This window comes from Rana temporaria, chromosome 4 (genome assembly GCF_905171775.1).
Source record: "Rana temporaria chromosome 4, aRanTem1.1, whole genome shotgun sequence".
In the NCBI taxonomy this organism is placed as follows: Eukaryota; Metazoa; Chordata; class Amphibia; order Anura; family Ranidae; genus Rana; species Rana temporaria.
The window spans coordinates 143574081-143588623 of record NC_053492.1 but is presented as its reverse complement, the minus strand read 5'-3'; the positions used below and the strand labels follow the sequence as shown (position 1 = coordinate 143588623).

Here is a 14543-nt window from a genome sequence, read left to right as displayed (position 1 = left end):
CTGTTTTACTGATCGGCTTGAAAAAAACGTTGTTTTTTCTAGAGCCTGAAAAACATATTTTTTTAGAACCCAAAAAACGTGTCGTGTGTACGCGGCATTAGAGTTAACATTACCTAGACAGTAGCAGTTAAGAGGAATGTACTAGGCATACACATTATTGGCCATGATTTATTCCCCAGTGAGCAAAATACTTTCCATATTACATCACTGCTAAAGATTCTAGTAAAGCAGAATGATTCACTCAATACTGTGACATTACAGACTGAAAAAAAAAAAAAAAATACAGGCGTATTGCATAAGCAAATAAATCATGTTCAGACATCATACTGATTAAAGTAACTGGGGCACCTAAAACTGAACATATTGGACAAAGGCAAAAACGAAAGGACGCACGTATTGAAAAATAATTACATATGTAAAATGTCCCAGCCTCCAGGTATGGCGATATTCAATAAAAAAAAAGCATTTGTGTACTGTATTTGTAGCTAGTTTAAAAATAAAAAGATGTTGCAATTCACTGAATTGTATCAATCAGGTATATTTAACGAAGGGCCAGGTCAATCATATTCCTAATGGTGCTACTTTTCAGCCATCAAACCACATTGTTTTACAAACTTTGGTGTCACTTTTACATGAACTTCAACTGCAGTGACTGACCCATAGCAGCCAATAATTTAAAGTTAGACCGTACAAGATAGAGCCTGACCGATTGACTGGGTGACTGCAATTAAAACGAGTTTATAGTGGATTTGTCAAATATTCTATCTTTTTTTTTTATCAGAAAAAAGATGGCTCCATGCACACTGAAGCTGATAAAAGCTATAATAAAAACGCCAGTAGCTTTAAAGGGAGCCTTTCAATGTTTTTTTAGCGTTTTTGCAATAGCTTTAATCAGCATTTTTCAGTGTAGCTTTTTTTTTGTTTTTTACTTTTTTTTTCAATGGATTAAAAAACACAAAAAAACGCTGGTACCTGCGTTTTTGAGCGTTTTTCTGCGTTTTGCGGGTTTTCCCGCCAAAAAACTGCACTTTGAACGCAAATTTCGGGCGTTCAGAAAAAAGCCAATAAACTACAAATCTCATTAACACTAAAAAACGCCCAGGTGTGCATGGGCACATAGGCTAACATAGAGTTCAGTTTATGGGCTTTAAAAAAAAAAAAGCCAAAACGCCAATTAACTGCAGTTTATCAGCTTCAGTGTAAAGGAGCCTTAGGCGTTTTTGCAATAGCTTTAATGAGCGTTTTTCAGTGTAGCTTTTTTATTTTTATTTTTCCTTTTTTTTTTTTTTTCAATGGATAAAAAAAACGCAAAAAAAAAGGCTTTAAAAAAAACGCCAATAAACTGCAGTTTATCAGCTTCAGTGTGCATGGAGCCTTATTGTGCCAACAAAATAAATTACAGAGTAAAAATTACAGATCCCATATAGAAGAGCAGCATTCAGTACAACTGTGAAGTAAGAATAATGTGAGCATAGAAAATAATGCATTGGCACCAAAAGCATTATAATGACATTTAAAACACACTTCCTCTCTTGTCCTGTCCCAGATTTTAAATATGTCTGCCTTTGTTCATTCGTATTGGGTGATCATGAGATTAGTAGTACAAATAGAAGATAATTTTGACAAAAATTAAAAATGTTCTGCCAATGTCAATTGGTAATGGTAAATGTATGTATAGTGAAACTTTTGTTTAGTCTTGGACTGAGTATATCCGATAGGGCTAGAACCCCGTCAAGCTTTCATAGCTGTCCTCACTGGGAAGATGCACCCTCTCTATTTGTCCTGAGGATCATTACCATACAGACAGAAAATTATGGTAAATCAAATTTTTACAGTTTTCACTGGAAAAAGGGAAAAGGGGTGACATTTGTTCTGGTGACAACTGTCTAAAATGGGACTAGTGACATTGGTTCCAGTGACAATTGTCTAACAGGGGAATTCCCTCTACTTTTTGGGAAAGAAAGTGAAGGGAAAACTCGCCAATGAGACACAGACAAAAAAAAAATGATAAGAGCATTCATCTAAAATGGAATATAAAGGTTTTATGAATACATACGTATGAGATAAACTATTACACAAGACAACAGAAAGAACTATTTTTGAATAAAGATCATTAGAGTAACAATGTTGGACAAAAGGGAAAGCAGTTAGGACAAGGAGAGAAGGGGCCAAATACATTGTACAGTATGGTTAAAACCCTGGTGCATCACCTAATTCAAAATTGTATCAAAAAAGCACATCTGAAAAAATGTTGTCAAAGGGCTCAAAGACACAAAAATATGTGGAAAGTTATCCCAAAACAATAGCCTGGTAAGAGATGTACACTTTTTAGAAGCTTAACGGTTATAGCCCAGCACCACTTAGGCCTCGTACACACGACCGAGTTTCTCGGCAAAAACCAGCAAGAAACTTGCTGGGAGATATTTTTTTGCCGAGGAAACCGGTCGTGTGTACATTTTCGTTGCGGAAACTGTTGAGAAACTCGACGAGCCAAAAAGAAAGCATGTTCTCTATTTCCTTGACGGGAATGGAGAAAATTGGCTTGTCGAGTTTCGACGGCTTCACAAGGAACTCGACGAGCAAAACGATGTGTTTCGCCCGTCGAGTTTCTCGGTCGTGTGTACGAGGCTTTATATGTTCTCTGTTTCACTGTGTACGTCAGTTGCTGAGACATTAGAGAGACCCTACTTATATTATAGGGTCACCTGCTGGCTGCAAGTGGTAAGCATGAATTATTCATGTGTAACCTTTCATATTTGCCTAAAGGGAAAAAACTAAAAAAATCAATATATTGTATTTTAGTGCTGTAAATAATACATTATACTTGTATAAAAAAAAAACACTATAGAAATTTCTTAAGAAAATCAAGATCATTGTACAGTACATCTTATATAAGAAAATGTTAGCACTTATGACAAAGAAATCGTAAAGAAACTACACAATGACCCAAGGAAATTGAGTAGACGGGGATATCTTAAATCAATGTTATAGGTAGGATACTTTTGTACTGTATCGGGCAGACACTTTCCATTTCTGGTAGCACTAGATCTTATAGCATGCAGGTGCATTATTATTGTGATGATGGCATGTACTAAGAGTGAATGAACTTTGCGTGAACTTTTTTTCTCTAAAGCCCATCTTAAAACTCAGGACTTCAGCTAACATACTCTTGGATAACCTCCATCTAAAAGACAAGTTAAAGGGGTGATTTAAGCCATAAAACGTATCTAACGAAAGCCTGTAATAAAAGAAATGCTTAGGCTGCCCTTTCTGACCTCTTTCCAAAAAATGCCAACTGTTCAAATATCATGCTTTTGGGGTCTGTTACTCAACTGGAAAAGTATATACATTTCTGGCTTCTCTTGCTGCATGCTTTTTCCAACTCATAAAATTGTGAATCCAGAAAAACAGGCAGCATTTCCAAAAGGAGATCATCTGCAATAGCTATCCATATATTTCGCTCATCACAGGAATTTAAAGAAACCCTGTCGACAACTTCAAACGATTTACATAAAAATCAATGTAGCGCCTGTGTACTTTCGTACAGGTGCTATGTTTACATTTAGTGGGAGAATGAGAGAGTTATGTTGCTCTCATTCTTTGATTTGACAAATTTGGCTGTCGCCAAATTTGGATTTGTCCTGTGGGTCAGTCTGTGCCCCAGAGATGCAGTCTCATCTCTGGGCGGCAGGTGGCACCAGAGGGGTCCAGGCGGAGCCGCTTCTTCCCAGCAGCCAATTGGAGGAGTTTCCCCTCGCGGGGCATGCTGGGGAGGGGTATTTCTGTGGCGGAGGCCTTTGTTCGGGTTTCTTCACGGGTTCCTGGTTCCAGGTGCGGCACCCACCTTTGGGGTGTGCGCACATCACGGGCCCCACCCCTATGGCCTACCTGGCCGGGGTCGCGTGTTACGCGGAGTTCCTGACTCTGGGCTCTCATGGCCCGGAGCAACTGAAACTACAGAGGTGCCCCAGAAGCTTTAAGTGGCGCTCTGGCTGCCAGGCCTGTGAGAGAAGTCTGTCCAGGGGCACTTCACCCACTCCGGCTGGAGTGGCGATGCATACAAATACCATTGCTAAAGGGCAGGACTGCCTTTACTATCCATAGCCTGATACTGTGAAGTTGCTCTTCTTTCACCAACCTATCCTGTCTACCTCAAGTTCACATGTTGGTTGTGTTTGACCGGCAAAATAAAGCATTTGAAAACGCCAACCAACGGTTCTGGACATTCTATCATTGCTCTCGGCACCGCCATCACCACTAGACACAGTATAGAGGTAACTTAAACACGCCGATCCCAAATCTAATCAGCGGCTCCTCCGGGGGTAGTGCTACATCAAGTCGTGTATATAGAAGTATATGCTTACTTTGTCCTTTCCATAAAAAAACTTTTTATTGACTTGCAATGTGCCTCTGAACTTGCTAGGGAATTGACCCTCCAGAACCTATTCCCTAGCACAGCCCACCAGAACCCTTTCCTCTTCTGGTATTTACAGATAAAAATAGAGTTATAAGAGGTAAAAATATGTAAAAAAAAATTTAAATGCACATATAATTTAATTTAAATGTTATTGTTGTTTAAATGAACAGGGGCTGTAGTAGCTATTAAATAAAGTGATTTTTATTTTATTTTTACTTACCTACTCTGTGCAGTGGATTTGCACAGAGCAGCCTGGATCCTCCTCTTCTCGTGTCCCTCCTCGCTGCTCCTAGCCCCTCCCTCCTTTAAGTGCCCCTCAGCCAACAGCTTGCTACAGAGCTCCATGTATCCATTCAGACACAGAGTTCGACCTGGCCCCGCCCCCTCTCTCCCCTGTTTGTCTGACTGACTTTGATTGACAGCCATAGGAGCCAATCAGGAGGAGTGTCCTGGATGGCTAAGGGAATTGTGGACATTGCTGGAGAGAGAAGGCGCTCAGGTAGGTAATTAGGGGGGGGGGGGTGCTGAGGAGGCTGCTACACAAAGGAGGTTTTTCAGCTTAATGGATAGAATGCATTAAGCTAAAAACCCTTTCTGCCTTTACAACTCCTTTAACATATTCTAATATTACTCCTATTAATCTTTTGATGGGGAAAGTGATCCAGCAGAGGCTGAGACTGAGGTTTGTATTGGAGGCTCAGATTGGAGGCAGTGGATTAGGATGCTATGAGGCTTTGGGTGCAGTAGAAGTTGTGACTGTGGATGCAGAGGAAACTGCAGGTTCAGAGGAAGAGCAGAAGAAAAACAATGAAGGTTGTGGGTGCAGTGGTGGTGCAGTGGAGGCTGCAGTTACAGCAGAGGTGGTTGCTTCAGAGGCAAGAGGGCAAGTTGAGGCTGTGAACAGAGGTGTACACACACATAGGTTAGGACAGTGTTTCTCAACTCCAGTCCTCAAGGCGCCCCAACAGGTCATGTTTTCAGGATTTCCTTTAGATGAAACGGCTGTGGTGATTACTAAGGCAGTGAAACTGATCAAATCACCTGTGCAAAATAATGGAAAGCCTGAAAACATGACCTGTTGGTGCGCCTTGAGGACTGGAGTTGAAAAACACTGGGTTATGATATTTAGGGAAGCACACTGGTTCCTTGCTAGAGCAGTGACTAAGTGCCATGCTTGATTTTAAATGGAAGATCCAGCATGCTGCTGTGTCATGTGATGCATCACGTGATGGAGCTTGAGACTTTGGGTATCCTTAGTTTTTAGAGGGAAAATGGATGAACTTTCTATACAAAATACCTGATGCCAGGGTCCAGGAGATTTATCCTAGGCCAAAGCCTTTCTAATTCTACAGGCAATACAACTTGCCTCTGAAGATCTTGAAATCCGATTTACTGGTCCTTGTATTCTTGGGAGAAGGCAGTTAAAGGAGAAACAACTGGGAGTAGAGTAGAGAATTGGTTGAGAACAACCAACTTCAGAAAGGAGGCATGGAATGTTTCGAGAATGTGGAAAGGAAAAGGAAGATGTAGCTTCAAAGACATGGGATTGATCTTGGTTGAAACCTCAAAAGGAATAACATATTATGGAGCAAACCTAGTGGAGATTAATTTTATGAAAAGGTTTTGACTCCAGGTTCGAAGTGTCTGGAAGTAAAATTGAGATTGTTCTTTTGTGCCTGGGACAAAAGTGTGTTGATAGAGGTTTGCATGGTAGCTGGGACACATCATCAACTCGTGGAATAGGAGTTGGTACCCTGGGATGCTTATGAGAAGCTATAAAGAAAATAAATTACCTGGAGGTTGAATTATTGAGGTTATTATGGGCAAGCTCAGGTCAAGTCAGGAGAGAGGCCCAGTTCTCATAGTAGGCAAAAAAGAGAGAGCGGATGTACTGCTCAGTTTGTGACTTGTTTAAGAGTTGTAAGCAGATGAGAATTAAAGAGAGATGGTTTGCCTAGAGGAATGGGGGTTTTTGAAATGGAGGCCACTGCCAGAATGCGAGTAGGTGGAATATTGGGCTCAGGCGCCGAGGAGGCCTAAGGCTTACTAGTGTATCAGCCAGGGCTGGACTGAGACAAAAATTTGGCCCTGGACTTCATCCAGACTGGCCCACTTTGACAGGTCTCTCCCACGGTGGCCGGACAACTCCCGCACCCCCCCGGCCACCCAAGCCCCCTCTCCACCTTTACTAGCCACTAGCCGTTCTACTTTATTAGAGTACAACGACTGGTACTGGTACTCTTATAGGCAGTACCAGTGGGGAAGCTAGACATTATTTCACCCAGGCAAAGAATCAGTTTGGTGGCCCCCCCTTATGGGACCAGATTAGGCAAAAGTGAGAAACTCCCAGGCCATAGCTGTTGAGTCAGCTGTCTGTCCCCACCCCCATGCTCGTCTGGTCCTCCCCCTGCTTCTTTGTTCCCCCCAGGTGAGCGCTGTGGGCAGGGAGAGGAGGTGAGCGCTGCGGGAAGGGAGAGACAGAGGAGCAGAGGGGGGCGGCGGTCCGCTGTCACTGAAGCCAGCCCACTGAGCCAAAGGCCCACCGGGAAACTCCCTGTAGTCCCAATGGCTAGTCCATCCCAGGTATCAGCGCAGGTATTTCTGGAATCGTGGTTGTATATAATGATGGAATTAAAGCAGGAAAATAAAAAGGTATCAGACATGTACTTTTATTTCTCAATAACCAACAACTCAGACAAGAGACAAGAACATAAACTGCACTAGGAATTGTGTTCATACTGGTAATGCGTGTAGCAGCCCACAAACAAGAAACCAAAATCTGAATGACTTCAGCCATGCTGAAAATGCCAGATGTCAGAACAAAGATAAGCTTAGAGCCAAGCATCACAGCCTTTTGTGTGAATGTCAGATATTAATGTGTGATTTTTAAGTGTGCTGGTGGTAAACATATCTACAGTATACATACTTTGAACGCTGAAGGGAAACTGGTAAAAATGCAAAAACGACATAAATATTGGCCTATGTAGGACAACATGTGTATATATCTAATTTGCCAGCCACAATGGAATGTGTGAATAACTGAGACAATCCTAAATCACTGCCACCCTGTAATTCCCCATCTAACCAGATGTATTTTTAGTACTAAACATAGAATTTTCAGTGTCATTTCAAACCTCTAAAGAAAACCTGTAAAATAAAAATAGTACAGGCCCTTGTTGTACTGCAGCTTGAGATTACTGGTTAGCCTTGAAGCTTGGGGAAGAAATGCAAGACATTGTATGACTGTTTACGAAGCCGGAAGCATGCTTGTACACTCACAGGAAAAGTCACATACATTTTATGTGTGTATCAAGAAATCATCTTAAAAGAGAAGTGCGGGTTTTAAAAAAAAAATAAAGAAACATACGTACTCATCTAGATGTCTGTCCCTTGACACCCCTTTGACCACTGACTGCTCAGTTATAGGTCTTCAGTGAGCAGAGATTGTTGACTGTCAGTCATGGCTCTCTGCTTTGCCCCTCCAGTGCTCGGGTTGTAGAGGGGGTTTGAGGACCTGGCTCAGACTCTCAGTGACACACTAAGAGGCTAAACCAGTTTCAGGTCAGGTTTCTGGGTGGATGCCAACATTAAAGTCAGCATTCCTCCAGAGCCTGGGTGGACCAAGTCATGTCAGCCGATAGCAGACTTTAGCATGCTGTTGGTTTAATATGGGCCACAGGAATGCAAAACAAAGTGCACCCTGTGACCTACAGGAGAAGTAAGGCCAAAAGAGCTTCTTCTTTAAAGCTAAACTCCAGGAAAATAACTAAATACAATGATTATATATATGAAATCTGCTCTACCTACCAAAGCATTTGTATTTCCTTTCATTCTGTCCTGATATTCATGCAGCGCTACCATACAGCAGAACCCTGTCTGGTTAGAAGGGACCTAATTTCTCCAAGCTGCAGTTTTCACTAAGACCCCTTTCACACTGAGGCAGTTTTCAGGCATTTTGGCGCTAAAAATAGCGCCTGAAAACTGCTTCCCATTCATTTGCATGGGTGCTTTCACACTCAGGCAGAGAAAAAGTCCTGCAAGCAGCATCTTTATGGTGTGTTTGGAGCACTGTAAAAAGTGCTCCAAAAATACCCCTGCCCATGAAATGAATGGGCAGCCCTTCCAAAACACCACAAGACGTGTCTTTCTTGGCTGCTTTTAAGGTCGCGTTGTCACGTGGCCTTAAAAAAAGCACCCAATTAGCGCCCGATAAGCACTGCAAAAATTACTGGCACTTTAGCGACTGTTTTAGCAGCACTTCGATGTGAAAGGGGACTAATAGAACTCTCCAACTCATCCCTACCCTGTGACTAGACAGTAAAAATAGAAGCAACACACGTCAAAAGCTCAAATCTCTGTCACTCTGCTCTTTCTCCTTTTAGAAGGATTATTTACTGTGGCATACTGTGCATAGACTGCTTCCCCTTCTCCCACTTATTACCTGCACTGCTTGCATTTAAATCCATACATTTCGTGATGCATTATTATTATTATTATTATTATTATTATTATAGAGATGCACTAATTTGTGGTTTTCATATTGAAGTTCGCTTGGAGGCTTAATAGAATCTGGAAGCCCCCCTTTAAGAAGGAGGCACCCAGATCCCGCCCTCTCTCGTGAATGGGTATCATGTACATTGTACCCCTACCCATTTACCTAAAAAAGCAGGGAAATAAAAAAAAAAAAAAAATGTCCCTTTAGTAGTAAAAAAGCTCTGAGCTGTCTTCTCCCGTTGCAGTCTCTCCAGATGCCGTCGTCTTCTTTTGTCCCTGTCTTCTCCCCGTCATCTCCCGGTGTCTTCTTCCTTGCCGGCTCCATCTTCTTCATCACCGCCGGTTACCCCCAAAAAAACAAAAAAAGCTGGTCTTGTCGTGAAGCTTGTTGTGATGTTCCCACTCACCGGCACCTCTTATATAGGCATGGGGCCTGGCCATCCATTGATGTCGCTCTAAAAGCCCGCCCCTTGTGATGTCACGTATGGACCTAGTATGGACCTGGGGGAGAAAATCTTTTTGCCGGCAATTCTTTTACATTCAGCTTTCAGCGGTTGACAGCTGATGGCTCATCGGTGGCCCATCCTTAGAAACCAGCTATATACAGTGTGTTTACAGTGCGTTTAAGGATATATTTTTTTTAAATGCATGAAAACTGCATGCAAAAACGCATAAAACATGCTGGTTTAAAAATGCACTGCAAAACATGCCTGAAAAACACATCAAGCACAGCCACATAGATGTGAACCTAGACTTACTAAGTGCTTTGGACATCACTCTGAGACTGTTCTGAGATTAGTTAGAATCCATTGAAAGTGTAGTTGACCCACATTTGATTTGCTTCAGCTGCTTTTGCATTCCCATTAACTTTTATGGGAAAAAAAGCAGTTCTGATGCAAACAAAAGCATGTTGACACAAACCCTAATTCAGTTTAGTAGATTACAAGGCAGTAAAGCAATGGTTATGATGACAGCCTTTAAAAAGTAATTAACTGTGGTGGCTCCCATATTATTCTCCTGTTAGTTTTGTGAGTTTGATGTTCAACTTCCATACCAAATTCCATAACATTATATTTGGTTCCCTTAACCTCACTTATGTACTTTAACCAACAGCGGTGTGAAACAAAACATTCTTATGAAATTGTTGGTCTTAAGGCAAATTGTTCATCTTTGACTGCGGTGTACCCTACTGTTTTTTCTGAAAATGCTTCTTAAATGGGCTGTTACTCTAATACAGTTGCTCTAGTAGTCAGTGCCGGATAAGGGGGCAAAAGGGTAAATTGTCCCCGCCCCCCTACCAATGGGGGCCCCAGACTTTCTTTATAAAAAATTGAATAATTATAAAATTTGTTGTATTATTAAAAAAATTAACAAAGAGTGTGTGGGTGCCAGGATACAGAGCAGTTAAGTCAGAGGGAAAGAAAGGGATAAGGGCTTCTGGCAGATGTTTTACATTTCAAATTCTCCTATTATTTTATTATTTGAGTAGTTTGCTTTTACATGACTGTGTCTTGGAATTTATTGGGTAACAGCCCCGACACCATCGTGTGGGAGTGAGGTTAAAGACAAGCATTGATTTACTGCAGTGAGAAACATCAGAGATTGGGTCAAGGGGCGAATTCGACACTGCAATCTTGAATGGGGTAAAACGTTGCTAGCAAACTCAAAATTACGAATTAGTGACAGACGTGGCCCCTGGATCAGAATTTGTCCAGAATGACATAGAGATCGAAATCGTGGAGGACCTTCCTTCCTTACGTGTCTTACACCGAGTGTAATAGTGAAGTTGATATCTAATTTCCATGTCCTGAAGCCTGTCATATAGTTAATTTTTTTATGTTGCGAGTCCCCCAAACTTGAAGTGCCCCAGAACCCCCAAGTTTAAATCCGGCACTGCTCATACTTCTGACTTTCCTGACCTGCACCCTTTTCCTGTAACAGTATCTCAAGGTATCAAAAGAAGTGGGACAGCATAACATTTAGCCCACTAGTTTAAGAAGTTCAGTAATAGTAGCTCCTCTATTTCTTTCAGGACGAGTTAACTTTAAATTGGCTTGTGTGGCTGCAATAGAAAATATTTTATCCAAAATATTTCTGGCCAGATAATATGTATTTAATCCTTATGCCGCGTACACACAACAATTTTCCATGACGTGAAAAATTACATTTTTTTAAATGGTCATTACAAACAATCGTGGGTAGGCTCCAGAGCTTTTTTCATGATGTGGGCATTAAAAATTTAGAACATGCTCTATTTTTTCGCGTCGTTTTTCACGTTGACGTTTTTCACGTCATGAAAAACGGTTGTTTGTAGGCTTTAATGACGTGAAAAAATGCGCATGCTCAGAAAATGCGCATGCTCAGAAGCAAGTTATGACACGGGAGCGCTCGTTCTGGTAAAACTAGCATTTGTAAAAGAAATAGCAAATTCGTCATGCTGTAACAGACTGAAAAGCACGAAGACTGAAAAGCGCGAATCGTCTCTCACCAAACTTTTACGAACACAAAATCAGCAAAAGCAGCCCCAAGGGTGGTGCCATCCAAATGGAACTTCCCCTTTATAGTGCCATCGTACGTGTTGTACATCACCGCGCTTTGCCTGGAGAATCTTTTTTTCACGATCGTGTGTAGGCTTGACAAGAATCACTTTGGAAAAAAACAGTTTTTTCTAGACCATTAAAAACGGTCGTGTGTACGCGGCATCAGGGTACCTATATACCAAGTCACATGGTCTTACACTCCATATGGTAAAGTCATGTGACAATCTAAAATGCAGAAAAAATATCCCAGCATATTATGCCCTATAGGAGCTTTTACCAAGTATTGACCAGTATGTATTTATCACTGCTTTGCTGTGCACACCTTTCAATGGGTGCGTGTATAGAAGGCATGTATAATTTAAAATGTTCTAACTGTACTGCGTTGTATTATATATTTGCGCAGAACTGCTGTAAACCAAAAAGTTATATATTTGAGATAATTTGTTTTAAATTTTCTTACCACGTTCTATACAATGTTTATAACAAATATTAATGTGCAGCAATTTCCTTGCTGTCATTCAATCCCAAAAGATTTTAATCATATCTGTACCAATATTGCCTGTTCTGACAGATGTGATATCATTAAAGACTTTTCCCATTATGCTTATTAAGCTTTGCTGAGTGGTATCTGTTACAGTCATGAGCAATCACACTGTAATTTCTGAGAACCTCGCTGATGGTGAAAATAAGCAGTCTCAGACTTCAAAGGACTTGTTTTGATAAACATCAGCACTGTTCCATTAAAATGCCTTTTTCTGATCTGTAATTAGCAGATTTTTGTATTCAGAGATTAGCATCTCAGTCATTACCGAAGGAATGTATCATAGACAGGTAAGCATTGCTGTGTGACCATTTAGGATAGCGTTAGACAGCGCCTAATACAGTTCTAGCATTGATTGCCAAAATACTTACTTGCAGTGGTAGGAACAGCTGTAACAGGAGCAGATGTAGAGGGTAACTTTTTGGGCCTGAATTTGTAATGGCCAATAAAGCCATCAGCAGTCAAGCTTAGATCAGACAAAAACTGAATTAGCAGTTCATTTTTCTCAGATACAATAGGTCTGAAAGAAGGACAAAACAAAAATCACAAAAAGTACCATATTGCAAAAGCATGTTTTTTTTGTAATAAGAACAAATCAATTTCACTCTTTCTAAATTACAATAAAGTATATGTAGAGGCAAACATTTCTATTTAGTTTTGGATAGAGTAGAGGATGGTTAAAATCAGGTTAGGGAAATTCTCTTAGACAATTGACACTAGAGTCCATAATGAAAGATTTAACCTCAGCTTTTGTTCTAGTGATGATGACATTTTAGACTTCCCATCACTTTTTTGTCTTAAGCAGCATACACACGACCATTCTTAATGTCCTAGATAAAACTATGTTTTTTCGACGTGATTCTTGTCAAGCCTGCCTTGCGTAGACACGATCATGAAAAAAACTGCGCGGTGACGTACAACACGTACGACGGCACTATAAAGGGGAAGTTCCATTCGGATGGCACCACCCTTTGGGTTGCTTTTGCTGATTTTGTGTTAGCAAAAGTTTGGTGAGAGACGATTCGTGCTTTTCAGTATTCGTGCTTTTCAGTCTGTTACAGTGTGATGAATGTGCTATCTCCATTACATCTCCATTACAAATGCTAGTTTTACCAGAACGAGTGCTCCCATCTCATAACTTGCTTCTGAGCATGCACGTTTTTTTCACGTCGTTAAAGCCTACACACACCTGTGAAAAACGACAATGTGAAAAAAGGCAATGTGAAAAACGATGCGAAAATTGCTCTGGAGCCTACACACGATCGTTTTTAATGGCCATTTTAAAAAATGAAAATTTTCACGTCATGAAAAACGGTCATGTGTACGTGGCATTAGTGACAATGATTACCAGAACAAATAGAGGGTGAATCTACCTACCTTGGATACAGAGGGCAAGGGATTCCAACCATTTACTACTCCATTCAAGACCAGAATTTTTATATTTTTTTACTATATGAGTTCTGTTCACCTTTATAAAAAATTAGTTCAGCAAGCATTGCAAATAGAGATCACCAGATTCTGTATAAAAATGTCAGCAATACACACGAAAGTGCTTGACCATAGGCCACTATTCCAGGAGTATGCCTATACTTCTAGAAGAGTGGCTTATGAGCGAAGATAGAAGCAGTTACAGCAAGGATGAGAGGATCCATCATCCATTCACTACTGCTGGAGATGAAAACTGCTGTAGAGTGAGGCCTTGTACAGACGAGCAGACATGTCCGATGAAAACGGTCCGCGGACTGTTTTTATCGGACATGTCTGCTGGGATGTTTTGGTCTGATGTGTGTACACACCATCAGACCAAAATCCCTGCGGACAGAGAACGTGGTGACGTAGACGACACCAACGTTCTCTGACACGGAAGGTCAATGCTTCCACGCATGCGTCGAATCAATTTGACACATGCGCGGGATTTCGGGCCAGCGGACATGTCCGATGAGTTGTACTAACCATCGGACATGTCCGACGGACAGGCTTCCAGCGGACAAGTTTCTTAGCATGCTAAGAAACTTTTGTCAGCTGGAAACCTGTCCGCTAGGCCGGAAAACTGTCCGGTAGGCCCTACAGACGGTAGGACATGTCTGCGGAAACTGGTGCGATGGACCAGTTTCAGCGGACATGTTCGGTCGTGTGTACAAGGCCTAAGATTTAAGGGGGCTATCTGGATGTTCTGGAGACTAAAATGAAGTGTGTGCCCGCCAGCGTTTAGGTACTCCTGTCAATTCAAGTTAGTTTATTCTTTTTTTATACAGCTTATGTTTTTTTATTTTCATACTATCAGGTTGCACATACCAACAGAACACATGCCAAAATGAACAAAATTGTTTGGAAAAACTGCTTGATAAAAAAATTGCTTGACTGCATGGTATGATGTGCTTATAGTAACTGACTTTCCAGTTTCCAATGCTGTTTACGAATTGCTAAAATTTTAATGACCAATGTGGTAAATGTTGGTAAAGAATAGAATTTATTAGTACAGTAAAACCTTGGATTGCGAGCATAATTCGTTCCAGAAACATGCTTGGAATCCAAAGCACTTGTATATCAA

At 41.1% G+C, this 14543-nt stretch overlaps 1 protein-coding gene across 1 annotated transcript in view; it reads right to left on the bottom strand.

Moving 5' to 3' along the window:
• PCOLCE2 (procollagen C-endopeptidase enhancer 2) overlaps positions 1-14543 on the bottom strand; it is an 88813-nt gene that overhangs the window by 9325 nt on the left and 64945 nt on the right. Inside the window, exon 6 of the mRNA XM_040349113.1 lies at positions 12364-12512. Coding sequence (XP_040205047.1) covers positions 12364-12512 — 149 coding nt within the window. The remainder of the gene's footprint in view (positions 1-12363; positions 12513-14543) is intronic.